The following is a 24,589-nucleotide window of genomic DNA, read 5'->3' as shown; positions in this document are numbered from 1 at the left end:
TTTACATATTACAATTATTTGATTTTCGTGAAAAACAAATAATTCAAAATTTTATTTAATTAAGTGGAAATTGTAAAAGTGTTAATTGTTTAATTTAATTGAAATTCTTGATTTCATTTCTCAAATATATAATATTCTTATAGTACAAAAAGGCAGCATTGAGGAGTCGGAATATATCATGAATAAAATTCCAATTTATCTTAAAAATTGGAAATGAGCATTAACACCTCTTGAGAATATAGAGCAAAATTTCACTTAAATAACTAGAAAAGCAGTCTTTTACGTGATTTTCTTTTTTTTTTTAGAAATATACATTTTTATATTACATAACGAGGTGGATTTATGAAATAAAGATCATTATAAACTTCCGAATCATCAATATCTGGCCGACCTTGTATTGTCGTTCGTTCTTTACGAATACCACCGAAAACAATTAATTCACCACGTCCCAATGCAAGTGAATAAAGTATTCTCTCATCGGGTCCCGATTGTCCATTTTGTTTCAATGATACCCAAGATGCTGTGCAATCATCGCACAATACATTTGTAATATCAAGAACAAATATTGACAAAGTATTCTCAGTTTTTTTCACTTGTTTCGTTTGAATTTTACTTCTTTGTATTCTCTCTTCCATACGACGTAACGATTCCAATTGTCGTTGACGATTTGCTTTTGAATTTGCACGCACTGTTTCACCACGAAACGCTGCCATACTCAATTGGCTGTCATTATAAAATGACATTCTCTTTGGTATCGTGGGATTTGTTGAATTCAATTGGCCATTACGTTCGGGTATTAATTTTGAAAATGTTCCATGACGACCATTTACATTCTCATCACGATCAATTTCTTGCGGTACGCTTCTTCGCCTGCATGAAAAATTAGGGAAAATTTTTTTTTTTTTTATTAAATTAATAAATAATTTTGGTGTTAAAAAAATACCTTTCATTTGCAGCAACCTCGGGAGGTTGTGGCGGTTGGCAGGCAACATTTTTTTGCGATATACTCATTTCATTTGGTTGCGATGGACGTTTACTTTTACTCAAAACAATTATGTAATTTCCTACCTGGAAAATTTAATAAATTACATAAATTACAATAAAATCAATAAATAATAGAATAATTATAAATAGATATAGAAATTATAAAATTTTAATAAAATTATTAGTTTTGTTTTATTATTATTATTATTTATTAATTATGAATAAATATAAAAAATATGAAAGTAATTTTTCGAATTTTGTAAAAGTAAAAAATTCAAATTGAAGAATTAATTTTTTTAATTCTTTTTTAAAATTATTATTCAAAATTATACTTTGCATGCTTGATGACACCAAACGCGAGACGGTGCCCATTCAGTATTTCGCATATTTATTTTTCTCCATGTCCAAATTGGATCTTCCATTGTTAATAGCCAAGCGTCTTCCATTGGCGAATTTGGTCCAATACATCCACCTGAAAAAAAAAAAATTTTTTTGAGAAATTTTATATTAAAAATATTTTTTTCAATAAAATATAAATTTCAAACAAACCCAAAATAAGAAGATGTTTTTCATCAAGTTCAATTTGCGATTGTCCATAACGTGCTTGTGGTTTTGGATTAAAAGTAGCTTGCTTATGCCAACAATATGTATCTAAATTCAAACACCAAATATCATTTGAACTTGGATAAAGATCACCACTATAACCATTGCAAACACCACCAAAAACAACCATTAAATTCCCATGAATTGTCGCTGAATGCGCTGAAGTTGGTGGTGGACTTTCCAATGAGCAAACAGCATTCCAACGATTCGATTCAATTGAATAGACATGTAATTCATTAAATAATTTCCATTGCTAAAAATAGAAAAAAAAATTAAAAATTATTATATAATAATAAAATGCTTAGTCTGTCCTTCTGTCCTAACTTGAAGTTGTCCTTTTCTGATTTCACGTGTCTTTTTGAATAGTAATCTTATGACGTGTCAAATTTTGACAATTCTTTTTCTCATTTTTTGCCAAAGTTGTATAATTGTGTTTCCAAATTTCGGAATAAGTTTCTTTAAAATTCAAAATTCGAAAATTCAATTCACAAAGCTGAAGTACACAACGTTTATCAACGAAATTTTTTTTAAAGTTGTATATTGATTCAAAAATTGTATATAAATACAAAAAATTTATGATGAGAAAAAAGATGCGCCAGGAAATTTTGTACAAGATAGTAATTTAAAAAAAATTAATTTTTAAGGTACCAGGGGCCAACGAATACCTATTAAATATTAATTATAAAAACACAGGCCTCGAATCAACTTAAAGACACAAAAAAGTCGTTTTAGTCGATTTATATTCAAAAAAAAAGTGGATTTGTTTTTTATTTTAACAAAAATATTTTACAGATTTTTAAATAAAAAAAATTTTTTTTTTAATAATAATCCTTTTCGAAGGGTTAAAGTTGAAATTTTTAGAAATAATTAAATTTCAAATGTTATTGTTAATTTTCAAACAATTATTAAATTTTACAGAACTTAAACAGGGTATCTACTAAAAATCTGAATTAAAATTTCAGGACTTTTCAGGACAAATTTCTTATTTTTCCAGGACATTAAATTGGATGACTTTAAAGGAATAAAATAAATTTTAGTTTAACTATTGTTTTCAGAAATTATTAAAAAATTAATTAATTACTTAAGTAAATTTTCATTTTACTTATTTAATGAATTTTTTTTAACTTGATTGATAAAATTAGAAATTTTTGAAAATTTAAAAGCAAAATATAAAAAATTCAAGGACAAAAATTAAAATTCCAGGACTTTCAAGGACATTCCAGAACATTTTTTCAAATTCCAGGACATTTCCAGGACTTCCAGGACTAGTAGACACCCTGTAAAAATAATTTATCAAACAATTTTTGGAAAACATTTTTTAAATTTAATTTAATACGCAATTTGTTTTTCAATTTAAATAGTAATGGCGCAGCCAATTAGTAAATAAGTCTAAAATTTTTGTAAATACAGTACTTTGTACGACAGGGCTTTATTCCGGTATTGCCCGTGTAAATAAATAAATAAATAAATAAATAAATAATTGAATTTTCAAAGATTTAAAATTGAGATTTTTGAAATTAATTGAAACTTTAAGTGATTTTTAATTGAAATTTTAGATGATTTCACTAAAAATTTATTAGAAAATGCGGACAAAATACAATAATTTGAAAATCATTTTCAATTGAAAAATGGTTTCAGATAATTGAATTTTCAAAGAATATTATTAAAATAGTTAAAAATAATTGAATTTCCTTAGAGTTATAATTGAAATTATTAAATTTCAAAAAAAAAAAAAAATATTTTCGATGGAAAATTTTAGAAATAATTAAATTTTAGATGCTTTTAAATTTAAATTATTGAAAATTCAATTAATTTTGAATTCAAATTTTTGAGAATAATTAAATTTTATTTGATTTTAAATTTGGAAAATAATTGAATTTCAGTTCATTTTGAATTGAAAATTTTGGGAAATAATTGAATTTTAATTGGAAATTTTGGATAATAATTTAATTTTAATTGAAAATTTTGGATAATAATTTAATTTAAGTTCATTTTTGATTGAAAATTTGGATAATTAATTTTGAATAGAAATTTTAGAAAATAATTGAATTTTATTTCATTTTAAATTGAAAACTTGGTAAATAATTAAATTTTAAATTGAAAATTTTGGATAATTATTGAATTTTTAATTGATTTTGAATTAAAATTTCGGGTAATAATTGAATTTTAGTTATTATTTATTAATTAAGCTTCAGCCTTTCGACCCAGAAGTGGACTTGGAATTGAATTTTAGTTTATTTTGAATTGAAATTTTAAAAAAATAATTCAATTTTATTGTGTTATTTTTTTTTTAAATTAGAAACAATTGTTAAATTTCATAAAAATTTTAATTGAAAAATAATTTTGATATAATTGAATTTGTGATTTCATTAAAATTATTAAAAATAATTAATTTAGTGAAGAATCATTTTAGTTCAAAATTTGTTAAATAATTGAATTGAAGAAGATCTGAAGAAGATCTACATTTTATACTAAAAAAATGTATTTTATTTAAATTTTTTTTCAAATGTAAAAAAAAAATGTCGCATTTTATTAAAATAAGTCGATAAAAGTCGTATTTTTGAAAAAAGTCGGAAAAAGTCGTATAATCCGAGGCCTGTAAACATATAATTTTCATTATTATCATTTAATATGTAATAATATTCTAATAAATTAAATTATTATTAATAATATTAATCTTTAATTTCTTTATAACAAACAATTAAATACTCAATTTGGCGCGCGTTTAATTTAGCTAGTTAAATAAATATTTTCTCTACAATAAAAAAAAAAAAAAAAAAGAAAATTAATAAAATACCTGATGAACAGGATATGCAGAAGGATGAGACCATCCTCCAAAGAGAATAAATTTCTTTTTATAATGTAACATTGTTGCACAAGCTTTTGGCGATGGATAACTTCCCATTGTTATTGGTCTCACCCATTTTCTTGTATCCAAATTTAATTTCCATAAATCGTTAAAAGTTGTACAAGTCGCGGTACAACCACCAAAAATATACATGGAATTTTCATATGTACAAGCTGAATGTGAATGTCTTTTTGATATTACTGGACAATGTGATGGTAATACCGAATTCCAAAATAATGAACCATAAGAGACTGATTTTTGAAAATGTGTCTCACTATGTTCAATAACATCTAATTAGAGAACAAAAATAATGTTTTATAATTTCTAAATGAATTATATTAAAATTATAATGTACTTACTTTTAGTGGCACGATACCATCGTTTTGAGACAAACATACATTCTTGTAAATCTTTATAAGGTGGTATTAAACTTAAAATATATTCTAAAATTTCATCTGGAAGATCATCGATTTTACATTGCATTTTTGATGATAAATTTACTTTTTTAAACACTCAAATTTTATTCACAACATAACATTTTTTTTTTCGTTTAAATCCGCAAATTTTTTTTTAAATACACTTCACAATTGCACTTTAATTGTATTTTTAAATATTGTTTATTTATTGATAAACTAAATAAACACGGATAATAGTATTACAAGGTGTTTAAAAGTAATTTTTTTGTTTACTTCAAACAATGAATTTGACATATTTCGACAGCCATTTTTGTATTTACGAAAAAATTAAAAACACGCATGCGCAAGTTGATCAGCGCCATCTAGCGGTGAATGATTCAACTTTCAATGTAATTTTTAGTTACAATATCCACCGTAACAGGGACTATTTTCGCCGACAAAAAATTTGTTAATAAAATTTTGTTTTTCTTTTGTTAAAAAGTTTCTTTTTTTCAAAAAATATGTTTTGAATTTAAAAGAAAAAATTCTTATTCTCTAGTGAAATAGAATAATATAGTAGAATATATCATAAAGTTTACTTTTGTAAATATACTGATCAACATAACCAAAAAAAATTCAAAAATTAATTAAAATTTTTTTTAAAAATGAATATGCCATCGCTAATTAGTGATTTAAAAATGCCAAAAATTCTATGGCATCAAACTGATTATTATGTTAATTTACATATACAATTAGTTGATGTGGATAAATATTATTTACGTGTTGACAGAGATCAGTTACTTTTCAGGTAAGATTTTTTAAAAATATATTTTTGTATTTTAAATAAAATTACATTTTTGTTATTAATTAATGTAAATAAAATTAAAAATTTCAATTTTTTGTCAAAAAAAAAAAAAGAAATGAGAGTTGAAAATTAAAATTTCTGTTTTTTTTTTTTTTTTTGCAGTACAATTGTAAACGATGAGAAATATTATATTACATTAAATCTATTTGGAGCAGTTGTACCTGAGGAGACTATAACTACAAAAACAGGAAGGGAAGTGAGAATAAAAATTGTTAAAGGTTACACAGGAACTGATTGGCTGAGATTACAAAGTGAACCAGAAAAAAATCCCATGATTCTTCTTGATCCTGATCGAATTATTAAGCATGAGAAAAAAAGAATCCAACATCCAGTTACTTGGGGTAAATAATTTTTTACCACTACCTAATAATATGTATTATATTTCAAAGTTCAGTCAAATTACAAAAAAAAAGAAACAAATTATTAACAAAAGTGTTAAAAGACAATTAATTAAATTTCTATTTTATTCTCATTACAGAAGCAGGAAAATTAGTAGAAGAATATAAAAGACTAAACAACGTTCAATATATACGTCCTGATGAGCCAAGTTCCGATGAAGGAGGAGAATCAGAAGACGAGATATTCGATTCATATTTCGATTAAATTAATTAGTTATTTCATACAATTGCAATTAAATAAGCCGGAATTATGTACCTCTATTTTTTTTACAATTTACCACTCATATCTATAATGTATTATACAAAATGTTTATATTAAATATAATTGGTTATAGAAAAAAAACAAAGAAATCGTGTTAAAAAAGAGTATATATATTTAATTAAATACACGTTAGAAATTTAATTGATTAAAAGAAAATTGTAATAGAATTTCTAGTCAATTCAATTTTTACAATTTTTGCACATTGGCAAAAAAGAAATGAATTATTAACAAAAGTGATTTAAATTGTCAATATAAAGACATGTCAAGTGTCATTTTAATTCTTGAAAAACAATTTTATTTTTTCAATTTTTTTTATTCAATTTCTTTATTTGAATCATTATTTTTAAAATAATAAATTTAAAATTATTAGAATTTTAATATTAATTTTCCGTAATATTAAAAATTGAATAATATTAATTTAATATTTTTCTTCTAATTTTATGTTAAATTATTTTATTTTGTAATTTCAGTAAGTATTAATGACACCGCTTATTTCAGACACGTCTTTAAGTAGACCAGAATCTCGATTAATAAAACATTAAAGTAATAATACTTAAAATAATAAATTAATTAAAATTTAATATTTTAAATATTTTTTTTACATTTCTCTTTTTCAGATTTAATCGAGACTCTAATTAATAAACAGTGTAATAGTCAGGCTGATTTCGTGGATATACTAAAAAAAAAAAAAAAAAAAAATTTGTAAATAAACTGTTGTTATGTACGAGACAATTGTGCATAAATTATTTCGAGTTTATTTTTTGGCTAAGACTTAATATTTAAAAGATATATTAAAAAATACTTCAACTAAATAATTTAGAATTTAGTTTTCCAGTGTAAAACTCATTGAGTAAATTATTATCAATAATAATTACATATTATATTTGTTCATGACTTTTGTAATTCTTTTACATTAATTATTAAAATAAAAATTATCAGAATCTTAATGGAATGTTTTAAGCAATAAATTCTAAATCTTTCCCATTTTTTAAGTACTTAATTTAATGTGGCACAAATGACACAAACAACATTAAGAAATTCTCTACTTTTACCAATACATATACAATTTGTCAAACTTATTTGTTAATTAAATGAAAATTTATTCCTAAAAATAACAAACTTCAGGATACAAATAAAAAAAAAAAATGCAACTAATAAAATAGCACGTGCTTAATTAACAATTTGCGTAACACAAAAGTGACTGGTAACCATTGTTTCATTTATATATATTAACAAATATGCTACATAAACAAGCTTTTTTCTTATAATTTCTCAGTAAAGAATAATTCAATAAATTACATAATTATTCCAAAAATAAGGGAAAAAATTTTTCTACAAATTCAAACAATAGAAATTAATTAATAAATATATAAGAATTTTAGAGAAAAAAATGTCAAAATTTTTATTAAAATTTTCGTAAATTTCTCAATTTTTTTCGGGGAGGAATTTACTTTTTGACACATTTTCCTCTAAATTATAAAAATATTTAATAATTAATTTCCCTCGTCTTTGTATTTTTAATTTAAAAAAAAAAAATTAATTAACAAAAAATCATAAGAACGTCACAATTTGAATTTAAACTTAAATTTTCAAACAATTTAAATGTTTATATTTCAATTTAATATTCATAGCAAGATTAGAAATATTATTATTAATTATTATCGTCAGTTGTATATCTACTTAAAAAAAAGAACGTAAAAAAAAACCGAAAACATTCTACACAATACACAAATAATTAATAATTTAGTAACCTGTAAATTATTGTTTCGAAAAAAAAAAATTAAAAAATCTGTTCCACTGACAGAAATTAGTACAAATTATTACAAATAGTAATAAACTGTTTGTAAGAAACAATTTTTGTAATCTATGAATTATTTTTGAAAAAAACTATCACCCTAGAACACACGTGAGACAAATTTTTTATATATATATATATAGAGAGAGAGAAAGAACTGGAAATTTGTGTCTTTTTTCAACAGCCTTCCAACGAGAGTCTTTGATTAATATTTTCAACGCGAACTTTCATCTCCCGTAATATATCCTCAGCGAGACTATCGACTGTTGTGTATCTTACTTTAAAAAAATTGAAAATATCTACTAGAAATTCTATGACTTGATCCCTAAAATATTGGCAAGTGGATCGTAAACTTCCTTCTGGTCCTAAAAATCCCCAAATCAAAACCGGTGACACTTGTTCTGATATTGAATAGAAATGTGCCAAAAATCCTTTATCATATTTTAACATTTGTCTCTTGCCTACAAGAACGGACCACACGGCAGTGCCTATTGCCTAAAAAAAATTATTTTTACAATTAAATTTTAATTATACATATATTTTTTTATTAGAAAAATAATAATTATTATACCGTTTCTCTGAAACTGGCGGATATCCAACGATTTTGAAGAATTGCTTTAATTGAAGATGGAGGTTTATCAACTTCTTCAAAAGCATCAAGAAGTATGAAATCAATGAGAACGTCATAAAAATTTAAACACAATACACCTCTGCCAGATAATTCCTCTTGCATTGTACTACAATTTCTCGTATCTTGTAAAAATACCATCATTCGTTCGTAATGTAGTAAATAATCTTTGGGATCCTAAAAAACATTTTTCTTTAAAATAAAAATTTTTCTCATTCTTTTAATTTTCATATTTTTTTTTACATTATAAATTTGAAAAAATCCTTTTTAGCAAAAATTAGTGTAAAAAAGTGGAAATTATATTTGACATAAAATTTTAAAAAAAAGTCCTACAGTATTTCTTGTTTAATAAAACCAAGAATAATTTTAATTAAAAAATTATACAATAAATAATTCACTGATTAATTTTCTCTAAAACCTGATTTTTATTTGCAGATTCGCAATAAAAAAAAAAACGAAGCTGAAATACACAACGTTTATGATAAACAATTTTTTAAAGAAATAATTTTTTACCTAAAAAATATTTTTTATACTTTTTATTAATCAACAAATTATAAACAAAATTAAACAATTTTATAATTTTCCGTCTTAAATAAAAAATGATAAACGTTGAGTACTTCAGTAACGTATAAAAAAAAAAGAACTTGATTGAAATTGTTAAAAATTATTTTGTAAGACAAAATTAGTGTCGAGAGCAGAATAATCAATAATGATAATAATAAGTGAAATAAGAAATTAACCTTATCGGCAAAGATAATTAAATCACTTATAAGTTGTCGACCAACGTCTGCAATCCAAGTTGCCGCAGCTGGCCAACTAAAAAGTTTCGAGTACGCCTGCCGTAAACAATGAACTTTGGCTAAATATTCAACATCTGAGCCGCATTTCACTAATTCCGTATGAATTCGACTAAAATGAGAACAATTTAATAAATTACACAAATAGAAATTATAGGCAAAGAATAATTTCATTTAAAACAGGAAAGAAAAACGAAAAACATAAAAATACAAAATTACCACAAACAATATTATTAAAATTATAATCTTTGATTAGAAAAAAAAAAATTTCCTCATTTATGAAAAAAAAAAAAATTGAAATTTATTACATAAATTTGAATTTTCAACAATTAAAATGCAAATTTTATTCTGTAATAGTTTTTAATTGGCTACAAAAAGGATTAAATTTTCATGAGAATTGAAAAATCCCTCACTAATTGACTCTTTATTTTTTTTACAAGGTATTAAATTTATTTATTAGAGTTTATTTCATAACACTCATTGAATAAAAATTTTGAAGTCAACAAAATAACATTAATCTGAGGATTACAAGTCATTAAACTAACATAAAATTATCATTTAATCTAATTTAAATTTCATAATTCAAATTTAATTTATTAAAATAAGTTTGTTAAAAAAAATATTAATTAATATTTTGTTCCTAAAAAATCTCTAAATAATATTTATTTAAAGAATATTAATATTTCTCGATATTCCAGTATTAATTTCTGATATTTCTGCAGTATTTAAAAAAAAATCTAAATATTCCTGCACTGAAAAAAAAAAATTTATTTGATTCCAATATAATCGGTTACTTGACTATTAATCAAATAAATATTTATTTGTATCGAATAATTATTATTTGAGATGATATTTGTTTGAAATTATTATTTCAAAATTTATTTAATTCAAATAAAAATTATTTGGTTCAAATAAATATTTATTTGATAATAATCAGTTCAGTATTTAAATAAAAAAAAAAAAATTTTCAAGTCTGACAGAGAGGAAAATTTCTTTTTTTTTTTTTTAATGAAAAAAAATCTATTTAATAGCAGTCGATTGTGAAAACAGATTTAATGACCGACTTCAAGCTGAGACACCAGTTAAATGCTCATAAAATTTTAATTAAAAGAGCCAACAAGGTAGTTTGCACTTAATAAAATTCTCATAGTTTATTCCAAACATTTCCTTTTTATCCTGGAATAAACAATAATAGAAAATAATAAATAAAAAAGAACCATTTTTAAAAATTTCTATTAAAAAATAAATTCGAATTCCTTTTCTCCTTTAAAATAATAATAATAATAATAATTTTACTACCGGCATGTAATGCCTTTATCCTCGTGTTGTTTCAAGGCGGCATGATAAAGTTTTTGCTTTTCAAAATGTGGAAAGAATTCCGCAAATTCTTCAAATTCACGCAAATCTGCAACCTTTAAAATAAAAAAGAAAAAAAATGAAATTTCCATTTGGTATAATACATTGAAATTTAAATAATTTTTTTTATACATACACCATCCCTCGCTGATGCAAATGATTCTGGTGAAGATGCAGCCTCAGGTTTATCTTTAATAGTTGACAAACGTGTTCCAATTGTCGAGGGTTTGTGACTTTCTTCACTTTCAGTATCATTTCGAAAAAGTACAGAATGCTGCAATATAAATAAAATTCATTAAAAATTCAGTCAATAATAATATTCAAAGTAAATTATAAAATCAATTACGCAATAATACAAAATTACGAAATTCGATTTTGTTTTTAAAAAAATAGAAAAAAAATAGAAAATTAATTAATTATTAAATTTATTTTCATTATAAAAAATTTTATACAAAATACGTAAATTGTATTTTTTAAATAAAAAAAGAAATATAAGAATAATTATATTCAATTAAAATATTTTTTTTTCAATTTTATAAGAAAAATAAAAGTTTTTTTTTTTTTTTTTAGTGAATATCCAACTTTAAAATTCCAATGTTTCAAATAATACATCCCTTTAAATAAGAGATGTTTTGAAAGAGAATGAGAAAAGAAGAGAGCAAGAGAAAGAGAGAGAGAGAGAGAGAGAGATGTGTTGAAATTCTCAGACTTTATACGCGAGTAGGTACTTTCTTTCATGCCTAAAGCTGTATAATCACTCATCTCCGTCAAAGATCAAGTGACTCATTACGTTAATTGCACCAGTCAATTAACGTACAAATTGAATCAATTTATAGATTTTTTTAATCTACTAATTGACAATCAATGTAATACCTTCAGTTTATAAGCGTGTACGTGACAAAAATAAAACCAATTTTCAAAAAACAAAAAAAAGAACAATACTAAAATAATAATAATAATAATAATAATAATAATAATAATAATAATAATAATACACTGAAAAAAAATTTATATAATTCAAATAATCGATTACTTGATTTCTATTAAATAAATATTTATTTGTATCAAATAATTATTATTTAAGTCAATTAAATATTTAAATAATAGTTAATAATAAATAATAGTTAAGTAACAAATTATTTGAATTAATTTAATTTTTTTTTTCAGTGTATTTACATTATTTTTAACTAAAAATTATTATAGAATTTATACAGAAAAACTTGGTTAAAGACGTTTATCCACGAAAATGCAGACCTCAAGAAAAATTAATTAATTAACATTTAAATAATTAAAATAATTATTAATTTTACTTTCGGAAAAAATAAATATTAATTTTTAAGAAAAAAAAATTTTAAACCTACAAAATTAATTTTTTTGTACAATTTGCATAGGATAAAATTTTCATTTTATACAATTTGTTTAAATAAATAAATTTTGTAGATTAAAAATTTTTTTTCTTGAAAATTAATATTTATTTTTTTCAGAAAAGTAAAATTAATAATTATTTTCATTATTTAAATGTTAATTAATTAATTTTTTTCTGGAGGTCTGCATTTCCGTGGATAAATATCCTTAAGTGAGACGAAAAAATACTGTTTTTTTTTTTTTTTTTTACTATTATTTATGTTATTTACTAGTTATTTATGATAAAATACTAAAAATTTGAATCACATAAAACTCGACTAAATTCGAATGTGTTAAATTAAAATTCAGTTTAATTAAAATTATTTTAAATAACAATTTCTTTAAAAAGAAATTCTCAAAAATAAAAATTCTGACAAATAAAAATTCGATAGCCAAAAATTTTATTAAGTAAAAAATTTGTTTAAAAAACAAATGCTTTGCCCATATATTTTCAATAAATAAATAAATAAAAAAAAAATTCTGTCAAATGGTTTTTTCAAAAATGAAAACTCATCGAAAAAATAATCTTTATAAAATTCTTTGAAAAGAAAATTCTATACGATTTTTATAAAATAATCATGCGCCCCATAAAAATTAAAAATATCACTGAAAAAAAAAAAAATTTATTTGATTCAAATAATCGGTTACTTGACTATTATCAAATAAATATTTATAGTTGAACCAAATAAATATTGAACCAAATAATTTTTATTTGAACCAATAATTTCTGTATTTAAAATACAAATATCATTTAATTGACTGAAATAAAAATTATTTGGTTCAAGTAAATATTTATTTAATAATAGTCAAGTAACCGATTATTTGAATCAAATAAATTTATTTTCAGTGTAGAAATAAATATTTTTTTTTCTTCACCTGATCAATAAAAAGAAGTTCTGCATTATTTTGCACTTGATATCCCAAATCGAGTAATTCTTGAACATCGTGAGTAAAGGCCGCATCAGCTTTTGATGGTAATGCCAAAGTATCATTGTTCAGTGCCGAACTAAATGCAGTAAGAGCGTCCTCCCAACAGTAAAGTGCCTTTTCCAGTGCCTCCAGCCCTGTACCGTTGATTCACACTGCATTACACATCCGTTTACTTCTAGAGATTTATCATTATTGCCGCTATTAAGCGTTATATTAAACTTATTTTTTTTTTTTTTTAATTTGAATATCTCTATCTCTCCCATAACATTATTATAAGATTAACTGATGTCATCCATCAGACATATACAATTTCAAATCAGACTAATTCGAGAAATGATATTGCAATTTTAATGTATACAAACGTAACGGAAAAAATAACCAACACCTATAAACGAAAAAAAAAAAGATTTACCTGGAACAGCGAAACATTTCACTATAATAGCAAACGTTTTACTTGTTTCAATTACATATTTTGCTATTCTAGTCAAACATTTCTCTGTTTCAGGTAAATCTTTTTTTCCTTTTACTTATATAAAAAATATAACGAAAAATTTTCAATATTGAGAAATAAACGAAAAATAAACTATCAACTTCAAAATAGAAAAAGAGAAACTAACACAATGAATAAGACGAAGAAAAAAGAATCACTTAAAATAATCAGTTACTCGACTATTATCAAATAAATATTTATTTGTCTTCCTATATTACAAAAAGATATCGCCGCCGCCGCCGACGCTGTTTCAAGAATTCTTGACCTAGGAGGGGGGAGTTCCCCCTCCTAAGTTTTGAGGTTATGTTCGTTCCAAGGCTCTTAATATAGCCGCAAGTCCCCCCTCCCTCCTCTCATTTCCCCTCCTCCGCTAAAATGGCCAAAATTTTAAGGTTATGTTCGTTTCAAGACTCTGAATATAGCCGCAAATCCCTCCCCTCCCTCGCCAGAAACGACCTAAATTTTGAGGTTATGTTCGTTTCAAGACTCTGAATATAGCCGCAAGTCCCCCCCTCCCTCCTCTTATTTCCCCTCCCGCGCCAGAAATGACCTAAATTTTGAGGTTATGTTCGTTTCAAGACTTTTTAATAATTTATTGGTTTTTAAGCAATTTTATTGAAATTATATTTAAAAATAATTTCTTAATGTCGATTTTAATTTATTTAATTATTTATTTATTATTAATTTAATTAATTTATTAATTAAAATTTAATAATTTTAATTTTAATAATATTTATTCAGATTTCAATGAATTTGCAATAATAATTCTTTGAAATTGGTGGTTCATTTGGAAAAATAAGATCAATGGAAAATTAAAAAATAATGATTAAAACAGGGGGGTTGGCGCGCGAAGCGCGCAGGGGGGCATAGCCCCTCTAGTATTAAATAAATATTTGTTACAACACTATTATTTGAGTCAATTAAATGATATTTGTTTCAAATATAGAAATTATTGAAATACAAAAAATTATTTTAATACAATTTATTTAATTCAAATAAAAATTATTTAGTTCAAATAAATATTTATTTAATAGTCAAGTAACCGATTATTAGAATCAAATAATTTTTTTCTTCAATTAAACAATGTTTAGTTGATTCAACTAAATTATAAAATTAAGCTTTCATTTCATGGTAAAAAAAAATTTACTTGAAACAGCGAAATATTTCACTAGAATAGCAAAAGATTTAATTGAACCAAGCAAAACTTTTGCTACTATAGTGAAACGTTTTGCTGTTCTAAGGTAAATTTTTTTTCAGTGTTGAATAAACCAAATGATTATTATTTATTGGAATGAACCAAATTTTTATTTGAATTAACTAAACTTTTTAATTGTGTTATATAAAATAGGGTAATTACACTGTTTGATTAAATTAAATTAACATTTACGTATAAGAAAACGTAAAAAATCTTAAGTGGATTTTTACAGAAAAAATTAAATAAAAATTAGATTAAATAGAAATGATCCAAAAATTTAAAAAAAAATCATTTTTCGACAAATTTCCGCGATGAATATATAATTAAGCAGATATTGTCCTTGAGGAAACGATCAACAAGTCAATTTGCATTTGAAAATGAGATTATATTCATATAATTTCTTAATTCCATAAGCGGCGAATATATTATATATATAATATATATTAAAAGATTAAAAAGAACCATTCAAATCGTCAAATTTTCTACGAATTATGAATTAGGATAAAGCGCGCATTAAAATTTATAATATATCTTTTCAACAGAAATTTATTTATGTTTTTAAAATTAAGATATTAACATTAAAATGGTTTTTATTAGGTTTTTGATTGAAATAAAAAGAATATATATATAAATGTTTATACAATTCCAAAGTTAATATTGCAATCTGCAAAAGTTTAATTTTATTTATATTATAACTGCGCCAAAAGAATTTGCCAACTAATCGATAATTTTCAGAATCAAAAGGTTATAAAACAAAACATATAATTTAAAACAAGCAATCTTTTTGAGGATCTACGTGAAATTAAATCACGTATGTTTTATAATGAGATTGCAAAAATATAATCGTAATACTGTTATATTTGTGTAACATATATATATATATCGTATATCCTTGAACTGTAATCAACATTATGCGCATTTGTATGATCTCAATAATAATTACAGATTAATATCATGTAAAAGAAAATCATTCATTTCTAATTGACGATTGAAGACTCTTTTATCGTTTATAGATATCATTTTTTTCAACTTAGTTTCACCATCAGAAAATAAAGTAAGTATTAAGAAATTATATAATTTTAATCGTATATAATTCTCTCATAAAAAGAATTTATTAGAATAATAATTTTAAAATTTTAATTCCATATAGTAATGATTTTAAATTTCGCGCCAAAATTTATAATAATTTTCTGCCTTTGAAATTTATCAAAAGAAACTTTCTAAATTTGAATCAGTGAAATTTCACTGACAAAATTGGAATTTAGCAACTGAATCATTTCAGTAAAATTTTCACTGAAATTCAGTCGCACATTTGACTGAAAATCAGTAGAATTATTACTGATTTAAAAATTAAAATCTGCATTATCATTAATCGGTAAAACAGATTTGACTGTTTTAAATCTGCATTGCCATTAATCGGTAAAACAGATTTGATTGTTTCAAATCTGCATTGCCATTAAACGGTAAAACAGATTTGACTGTTTCAAATCTGCATTGCCATTAATCGGTAAAACAGATTCGATTGTTTCAATCAGTAAAGAATTCTAGTAAATTTTCAGTGAAATACGACTGAATTTCAGTGGAAATTTTACTGAAGTGATTCAGTAGTTTTTAACTATTTCAAATTTAAAATATTATTTTTATTTGGCTAAATAGAAATGCAGCAAAATTTCAAGTAAAAATCCCATTAAATAAAAATTTAATTAAAAATTTTTGAATTTAAAAATTTAGTTTACAATTATTTCTATTAAAAAATTCTAATAAATATAGAAATTTAAACAAAATTCCACAATATAATTTTCTATAACATGACATTTTATAAACTTTCTATTATTTTCGCATGTTGGAGGAATATATAACATTTAATTAACTAATTTCAAAACTATTTTGCGTAATATTTCCTGACTAATAAAAAGACATCGATTTCTCGTCCCTTGCAGTGTTTATATACACCTTTTGCCTATTAACTCGGTTTTAAACCCCACCCTAAAGAGGTTTCAGGACCTTTCCAAATTGGCAACGAGGTGAATGATTCAAGCAATTAAGTATAGTATATAACTGAGAGAGAGAGAGAGAGAAATTATGAGCGTTAATTAAAGACTCGACTCTACTACACCGCTCGTCTATAATTTCCTATGTAATTTTTTTTTTTTTTTTTACTAACTATTCTCATTTTGAAAAATGTTGATTATCTAACTGTTTATAAGAGAATTTTTAAGGACAATAAATTTATTTTACAGAAAAATAAATTCTTCTTTAAGGGTACTTAGACTATTAACATAACCTCAATCTAAAAAGTTCACAATAAATAAAAGTACAAATAAAATTAATTTTATCAAATTTTGAAATTTCTATATTAAAAACTACTTTACAGTTTGAGGTTATGTTAATGGGTTGAACCTCCTTAAAAAATTAAATAAAAAAGAGAATAGTACAAAAAAAAAATTATTATTTTGCATTTTTGCGAAATTCTATAAAAGTTGTTAATCGGATAACGACTGTTATTTGGAACAAAGTTGCCTAAGTGTCTTTCATGTTTTCAATACACTGAACGCGAGTATACATAAAGAAGATTATGCGTCCTTTGGCAATATGTACGTTTAAATGGAAACAAAGTGCTTTGTGGCTCACGTCAAAGATTTAAATCTTTTGTCTTCATTATATATACACAAAGTGTGCTAAAAAAAAACTAAAACAATATTTATAACTTATCAAAGGAGGTTATATTTTTTTTTCTAACATCATTTGGATCCTAAAAACATATACTAGGTGCTGCCAAAAAAAAAAGAAAATTTTAATTTTCCACACTTTAAGAATTTTCATTTTTTGAAAAAATTAAAATTTTTTGACTATGGTCAAAAATTAAAATTTTCATTTTTTGACCACTTTGTATGTTTTTAGGACCAAAATGATGCAAGAAAAAAAAACCATAGCTATAAAAAGAACCATAGCATCGGTTACTATAGCAACAGTTACCATAGCAACCATAGCAACGGTTACCATAGAAACGTGATTACTATCACAGAAAATTAAAAGGCATTAGTTACTGCGGCATTAGTTACTGTGGCTTTAGTTACTGTGGCATTAGTTACTGTGGCATTAGTTACTGTGGCATTAGTTACTGTGGCATTAGTTACTGTGGCATTAGTTACTGTGGCATTAGTTACTGTGGCATTAGTTACTGTGGCATTAGTTACTGTGGCATTAGTTACTGTGGCATTAGTTACTGTGGCATTAGTTACTGTGGCATTAGTTACTGCGGCATTAGTTACTGTGGCATTAGTTACTGTGGCATTAGTTACTGTGGCATTAGTTACTGTGGCATTAGTTACTGTGGCATTAGTTACTGTGGCATTAGTTACTGTGGCATTAGTTACTGCGGAATTAGTTACTGCGGCATTAGTTACTGTCACAAAAAATTTAAAGGCATTAAAATAAGCTGCAACGCTTATTATTTTAATCCAATTTTGCTTATTTTAATACCAAAATGGATTAAAATAAGCAAAATTGTATTAAAATAATAAGCGTTGCAGCTTATTTTAATGTCTTTTAATTTTCTGTAGCAACTCGATTACTATGACATAACAATTACCGTGCAAACTGTTTGTAATTAATTTTAAAAAAAAAATTCCAAACGAATTTTATATTCTGCAAAATTTTATTTTAAATGTTTCCCGGCTATATGTATATATAGTATTACAGACAATATGCAGAGTTTTATTCATTCAAGTGTTATAAGAACTTGAAAAGCGACGATTTGACAAAATCGTTTTCGCGACACTGAAGACTTTCAATTTTGCGACGTCGCGTCTCGCTTGGCCTATGTCTTTTACATTTTTGGTTGAGGAGATGTTTTGTAAAGCTCTCTCGTGTTAAATAGCATGCTACTATAAACACTTATGCAAAATTTGAAAAGAGAAATTTCTTTGCCTCACTATTTCACATTCTAAACGCGCGCCTAGACTTTTTATTATAAAAATATAAAAAGAGAGACGATTTTCTTTTCGAGTAGACTTAAGAGTATATATACACGCAGTCTTGTGAAAAACATAAAAACAAAGCAAGAACAAAACAAGCAAAAATGAAGAACAAAATAGAAACAATAACACAGAAAATTAAAAGGCATTAAAATAAGCTGCAACGCTTATTATTTTAATCCAATTTTGCTTATTTTAATTCATTTTTGTATTAAAATGAGCAAAATTAGATTAAAATAATAAGTGTTGCAGCTTATTTTAATGCCTTTTAATTTTCGGTGATAATAACTAATGCCATAGTAACTAACTGTTACCATAGTAACTGTTACCACAGTAACTAATGCCACAGTAACTAATGCCACAGTAACTAATGCCACAGTAACTAATGCCGCAGTAACTAATGCCACAGTAACTAATGCCACAGTAACTAATGCCGCAGTAACTAATGCCGCAGTAACTAATGCCATAGTAACTAATGCCACAGTAACACAGAAAATTAAAAGGCATTAAAATAAGCTGCAACGCTTATTATTTTAATCTAATTTTGCTTATTTTAATCCATTTTGGTATTAAAATAAGCAAAATTGGATTAAAATAATAAGCGTTGCAGCTTATTTTAATGCCTTTTAATTTTCTGTGAACTAATGCCACAGTAACTAATGCCACCGTAGCGAATGCCATAGTATCTAACTGTTACCACAGTAACTAATGCCACAGTAACTAATGCCACAGTAACTAATGCCACAGTAACTAATGCCACAGTAACTAATGCCACAGTAACTAATGCCACAGTAACTAATGCCACAGTAACTAATGCCACAGTAACTAATGCCACCGTAGCGAATGCCATAGTATCTAACTGTTACCACAGTAACTAATGCCATAGTAACTAATGCCACAGTAACTAACTGTTACTGTAGTAACTAATGCCATATAGTAAATAATGCCACAGTAACGAATGCCACAATAACGAATGAAATAGTAACTAATGCCACAGTAACTAATGTCATCACAGAAAATTAAAAGGCATTAAGATTAAAATAAGCTGCAACGCATATTATTTTAATTCAATTTTGCTTATTTTAATACCAAAATGGATTAAAATAAGCAAAATTGGATTAAAATAATAAGCGTTGCAGCTTATTTTAATGCCTTTTAAATTTCTGTGAATATGAAAGAATATAAGATATAAAAACATAAATAATTTCTTAAAATGAATGTACTTTTGATCTAGAAATTTGAATATAAATTCAAAAATCTTTATGTTAGTGTATCACTAAACTACGTTTTATTTAACAATTTTGAAGAAGGGAGAAATTTTAATGGAAATCAATTATTATAAATGAAAGATGAATCTTTCATTCAGAGCGTTATCAAAGTTTGTAACAAGCAAATGTAAAAATTCAATTACCCTCTCAATAGCTCGAGCTAATTGCAAGTTTTTATCATTCTCAAGCACTCCATTCAGAGGGCATATTGTACCAGATAACGAAGAGGGGACATCCCAACCGTATATTATAACAGTTGGGTGCGAACTTTCAGTAATGTAAAGAATTTATGAATGAGTGGGTGTTCCCGGATGGCAGTCAACCTAGAAAACAATTAACTCGTGATTCTCGCAACCCCTCGTATATATATATATATACATATATACAAGATTTGACATAAAATGTATATATTTATTTCATTCAACAACACATAAGAATTCCAAAACGACATTGTCATATCAACTATATAAATATGTTTTAACTCATATTATATCTCAAATTTAGAGAATAATAGAGAAAATTTATACACGGCTGATGTTATATTGTATATTTGGTATAATTTAATGAAACTGAGAATTAAAATAAATTTTCACACTGTAAAAAGAAAGTACTAAAACAGTACCAAAAAGTACTAAAACAGTACCGATATTAGGTATACCAAATGACAATTTCACAGAAAATTAAAAGGCATTAAAATAAGCTGCAACGCTTATTATTTTAATCCAATTTTGCTTATTTTAATCCATTTTGGAATTAAAATAAGCAAAATTGGATTAAAATAATAAGCGTTGCAGCTTATTTTAATACCTTTTAATTTTCTGTGTTAGTACCTGAAGTCGGTATTAAATTAATACCTTTCTTTTTACAGTGCAATGGAAGAAAATTGACAGAAAAAGATAATTTAAAGATAAATCTTAAGTCTTTGGAATTGATTATATAGGATAAGAATTCTAAAGTCCGCAATGGTCGTAGTCGTTAAGGCCTAAGTTTACAGGAATTACACTGGATCATTTAGTTAGGGTTCGATCCCTCTGGGGTTCAAATTTTAATTTTATGATTTTAATACAGAGCTCGCGTACAGAATCTTTGAATTTAGTATTAATTAATAATTGTTTGAACTATTGTAGAAAAGTAAACTAAAGATTTTTAGTCTAATTTCCTAACCTCAAAAAATAGTAACCTATTCTGAATCAAATAACCAGACTCTTATTATTACAATTCTCTCTTATTTTAAATTTATTCACCTTTCGATTATTTCAACCGGGAATTTTTATTTGTCCGAAGTTACAAATGACCGAATAAACAATCAACAGAAAAGATTTCGGCGCAATTTTTAAAATTGACCAATCACGATTTCTTTGATAATTTCTAATTGGTCAATTTTCAAAAAATACACCGAAATCTTTCTGTCGATTGTTTGTTCGGACAAAATGAAAATTCTGTCAACTATAAAAATTCGTACAAATAAAAATTCGTTAAATTGGAATTTCTGTCATTTAAAAATTCGAATCACATAAAATTCAATTGAATGAGAATTCTGCTAATTTAAAATTCAATTAAATAATAAAAAAAAAAAATTTTAATAATGATTTTTGAGATATTCTTGCGCCCCAGTTGAATTAGTCAAAAATGACTAATACAAATTTAGAGAGAGAGAGATGATTATTTTAACAAGAATTTTTTAAGCATCAGAACAAACTGTGCAAAAAGTAGAAGCTGTAACGATGAAGTCATCCTCGAATAATGCACAATCTCATTTATAGAACTTTCAATTAGTAGAGAGTACTTTATAAAATATCAATAAAAGTATAGTGATTTTCAAATATATTAATTGAAAACAGAGAAAACTCTTATTTCAAAGCTGATATTCAATTTCAAGGAAATACATATATATAGATTGATAAAGTTGTATATTTATAATCAAAGCAAATAAAATTATGTAAATATAAAGATTCATGGAAATAATCTGACATCTGTTTTTTCTCGACATTGCAAAGAGAGATAAAGAAATGCTATAATATCCCAAAATCACGATCTCAGAGTGCTAAGATTCGTTTCTGTTCACTGAATTCTATCGATTCTTGTAAGACTCGAGTTTGTCGTACAAATTCCTGTATAGGTTTATTACTATATATATGGGCGAGAGGAAAAAAAAAGAGCAGAATAGACACACACGGGGGTGGTAATAGTACTACATATATACGAGTGGTCACTTGAGACTTTCCTTACACGTGTAAAAATGGGGTTTTTCTTTAGTGAGACTTCTAAAACAGTGAAGATCTTTGTTTAATCAGAACATTTATATGAAGGGTGGTGTGAGCCATTATAGAAGTTGGCAAATTCAAATCAAATAAATGACAGACGGGGGAGGGGAAGAAATTCTCATTTTTCAAGTGCCTTATCCTTAGCGCATGTGTTTCAACTTTATAACTTTCAAACTCTCACAATCTCACATTCTTAAAACTTGATGCAAAAATTTTATGCGATTCGAATTTTTAAATACAAAATAATTTTCAATTTCAACTCTTAATTTTTTTCCAATTTTTACATTTGCAGGAATTTTTAATAGAATTCTTAAATCTTCGAATCTTAATTTGTCCGAAATTGCAAATGTTCGAAAAATAAACAGAAAAATTTGGGCGCTATTTTTAAAATTTACCAATTAGAAATTATCAACAAAAAAAAATCGTGATTGGTAAAATTTTAAAAATAGTCCCCAAATCTTTCTGTTGATTGTTTTTCGGACAAATTAAGATTCGGTGAATTGGAAATTATTTAAAAATTCGAATCATATAAAATTCAATTGAATGTGAATTCTGCTAAATTAAAGTTCGATCTAAAAAATAAATGAAATTAAAATGAAAATTCTAACTAATAATTTTAGAAAAACAAACATATTATAAAAAACCTACTGAGAAGAAAAATACTAATGTGAAAAACTACTTCGCAAATGATAACAATAATATTTAAACTCATTTCAGAAACTATAAATGAATTTCTCTGAATCGGAATCCAAAGGAATTTGAAGAATTCGAAATTTCGCGAAATAAACGAAAGAAAAAAAAACATTGAAAGTACTTTAAGAATAAATGTTTACATAAAAAAAAATTCTACACCTCTCGACAAATGACAAAAAAATCCTCAAGAAACTAATGCGCACATATAATTACATCTTCAAGTTGCAGAGAATATTTGAAATGCATTATATATTATTATACACTTGTGGTTTGGAGATAAAACAAAGGTGCAGTTAACTTTTGCAATATCCATATATAGATAAAGAATTCACAGAACTATAAAATCAAGAAAATTGAAAATAAATATACGGTTATATAACAATGAAATACTCTCTCTCTCTTATATAAGTGGTGAATCTTAAAAGAGAGAATAAAAGGGGATTCAATTTAAAACTCAACGCTACCTCATATAGATGATGAATCATCAGAAATAATTTGATCAGTGATTTAGTGTCTCGTTGTTCAATTTTCAAACAAAAATGTTATTGTATCCGCAGCATATCACATATACAAATATATCTCGTACACACAAAATATAAAATCTTTATAATGCCGCGAGTTTTCATATATATATATGTGCTATTCTTTGGATTCAAAAACTCGAAAGGAGAAAATCCTATTTTATAGAAAGTCTCATTGTGTGCATTCTGACCCCCCAGACCATTGTTGAAATGAGAACGCAAGAGTGCATAGACCTCGAGAAAATATATAGATTCAATATCCCTGTGATGCATTTTCTTCTATTTTTGCATTTTCAACACTTTAGACAATACAATAGATTTCCTACGAAATTTTACGAGAGGGTCTCCACTAAGAAAAATCCTAGTTATCACAAGAATGTTAAATATTTCCCAACTCTCTAAATCTGAATTAGTAAAAATGTTTACTAATTTAAATTATAGTGACTCACTTTTTGCTTTACAATTAGTTAAATTTTACTAATTGTTAGTAAAAGTTACTAATAATTAGTAAAATTTTACTAATTCAGAAGCAAAAAGTGAGTCACCAATTCAAATTAGTAATCATTTTTACTAATTCAGATTTAGAGAGTACTAATTGTTCTGGTTACTTTTCTTAGTTAATAAAATTTCTTAAGTATTTAGAACCCAAAAATCGTCTTTTCTGGATCCATGAATAAGCTGTAAAATTAAATTTTATTTGGCAAAATTTCATTATCTAGAATTTACCTTTAGCCAAATTTTTATTTTTTTTTTAAATTCATGAGATTTTACTGACGAAATAGTTGGTATTTAGCAACTGGAATCACTTCAGTAAGATTTCCACTGACATTCAATCACGATCCACTGAAAACTAATAGAATTATTACTGATTAAAATTTAAAAATTCAAATCTGCATTACCATTAATCGGTAAAAAC

General features: G+C 24.9%; 3 protein-coding genes across 3 annotated transcripts in view; 1 reads left to right on the top strand and 2 right to left on the bottom strand.

Annotated features, from left to right (window-relative positions):
* Positions 1-314: 314 nt before the first annotated feature.
* LOC127285245 (F-box only protein 42-like) lies at positions 315-5,173 on the bottom strand. The gene is made up of 6 exons (XM_051311146.1): positions 4,795-5,173; positions 4,385-4,725; positions 1,534-1,840; positions 1,317-1,456; positions 944-1,068; positions 315-870 (listed from the first exon to the last, which is right to left on the bottom strand). The coding sequence occupies exons 1-6, from the start codon at positions 4,916-4,918 to the stop codon at positions 318-320; spliced, it is 1,590 nt and encodes a 529-aa protein (XP_051167103.1). The 5' UTR covers positions 4,919-5,173; the 3' UTR covers positions 315-317.
* A 93-nt stretch (positions 5,174-5,266) lies between these two features.
* Positions 5,267-7,302, top strand: LOC127285237 (uncharacterized). The gene is made up of 3 exons (XM_051311141.1): positions 5,267-5,638; positions 5,798-6,036; positions 6,174-7,302. The coding sequence occupies exons 1-3, from the start codon at positions 5,496-5,498 to the stop codon at positions 6,296-6,298; spliced, it is 507 nt and encodes a 168-aa protein (XP_051167098.1). The 5' UTR covers positions 5,267-5,495; the 3' UTR covers positions 6,299-7,302.
* LOC127285226 (mitoguardin) overlaps positions 6,445-24,589 on the bottom strand; it is a 43,198-nt gene continuing 25,053 nt past the window's right edge. The window contains exons 4-9 of the mRNA XM_051311122.1: positions 13,212-13,399; positions 11,068-11,205; positions 10,875-10,987; positions 9,519-9,687; positions 8,722-8,955; positions 6,445-8,645 (exon numbers count right to left, since the gene is read on the bottom strand). Of these exons, the coding sequence (XP_051167079.1) occupies positions 8,328-8,645; positions 8,722-8,955; positions 9,519-9,687; positions 10,875-10,987; positions 11,068-11,205; positions 13,212-13,399 (1,160 nt within the window). The 3' untranslated portion in view covers positions 6,445-8,327. The remainder of the gene's footprint in view (positions 8,646-8,721; positions 8,956-9,518; positions 9,688-10,874; positions 10,988-11,067; positions 11,206-13,211; positions 13,400-24,589) is intronic.

This window comes from Leptopilina boulardi, unplaced genomic scaffold (genome assembly GCF_019393585.1).
Source record: "Leptopilina boulardi isolate dan_hultmark-lab unplaced genomic scaffold, ZJU_Lbou_2.1 LbouV2_330, whole genome shotgun sequence".
Classification (NCBI taxonomy): Eukaryota; Metazoa; Arthropoda; class Insecta; order Hymenoptera; family Figitidae; genus Leptopilina; species Leptopilina boulardi.
Note: the sequence above shows the minus strand (reverse complement) of the source record. Positions and strands in the feature narration are given on the sequence as shown.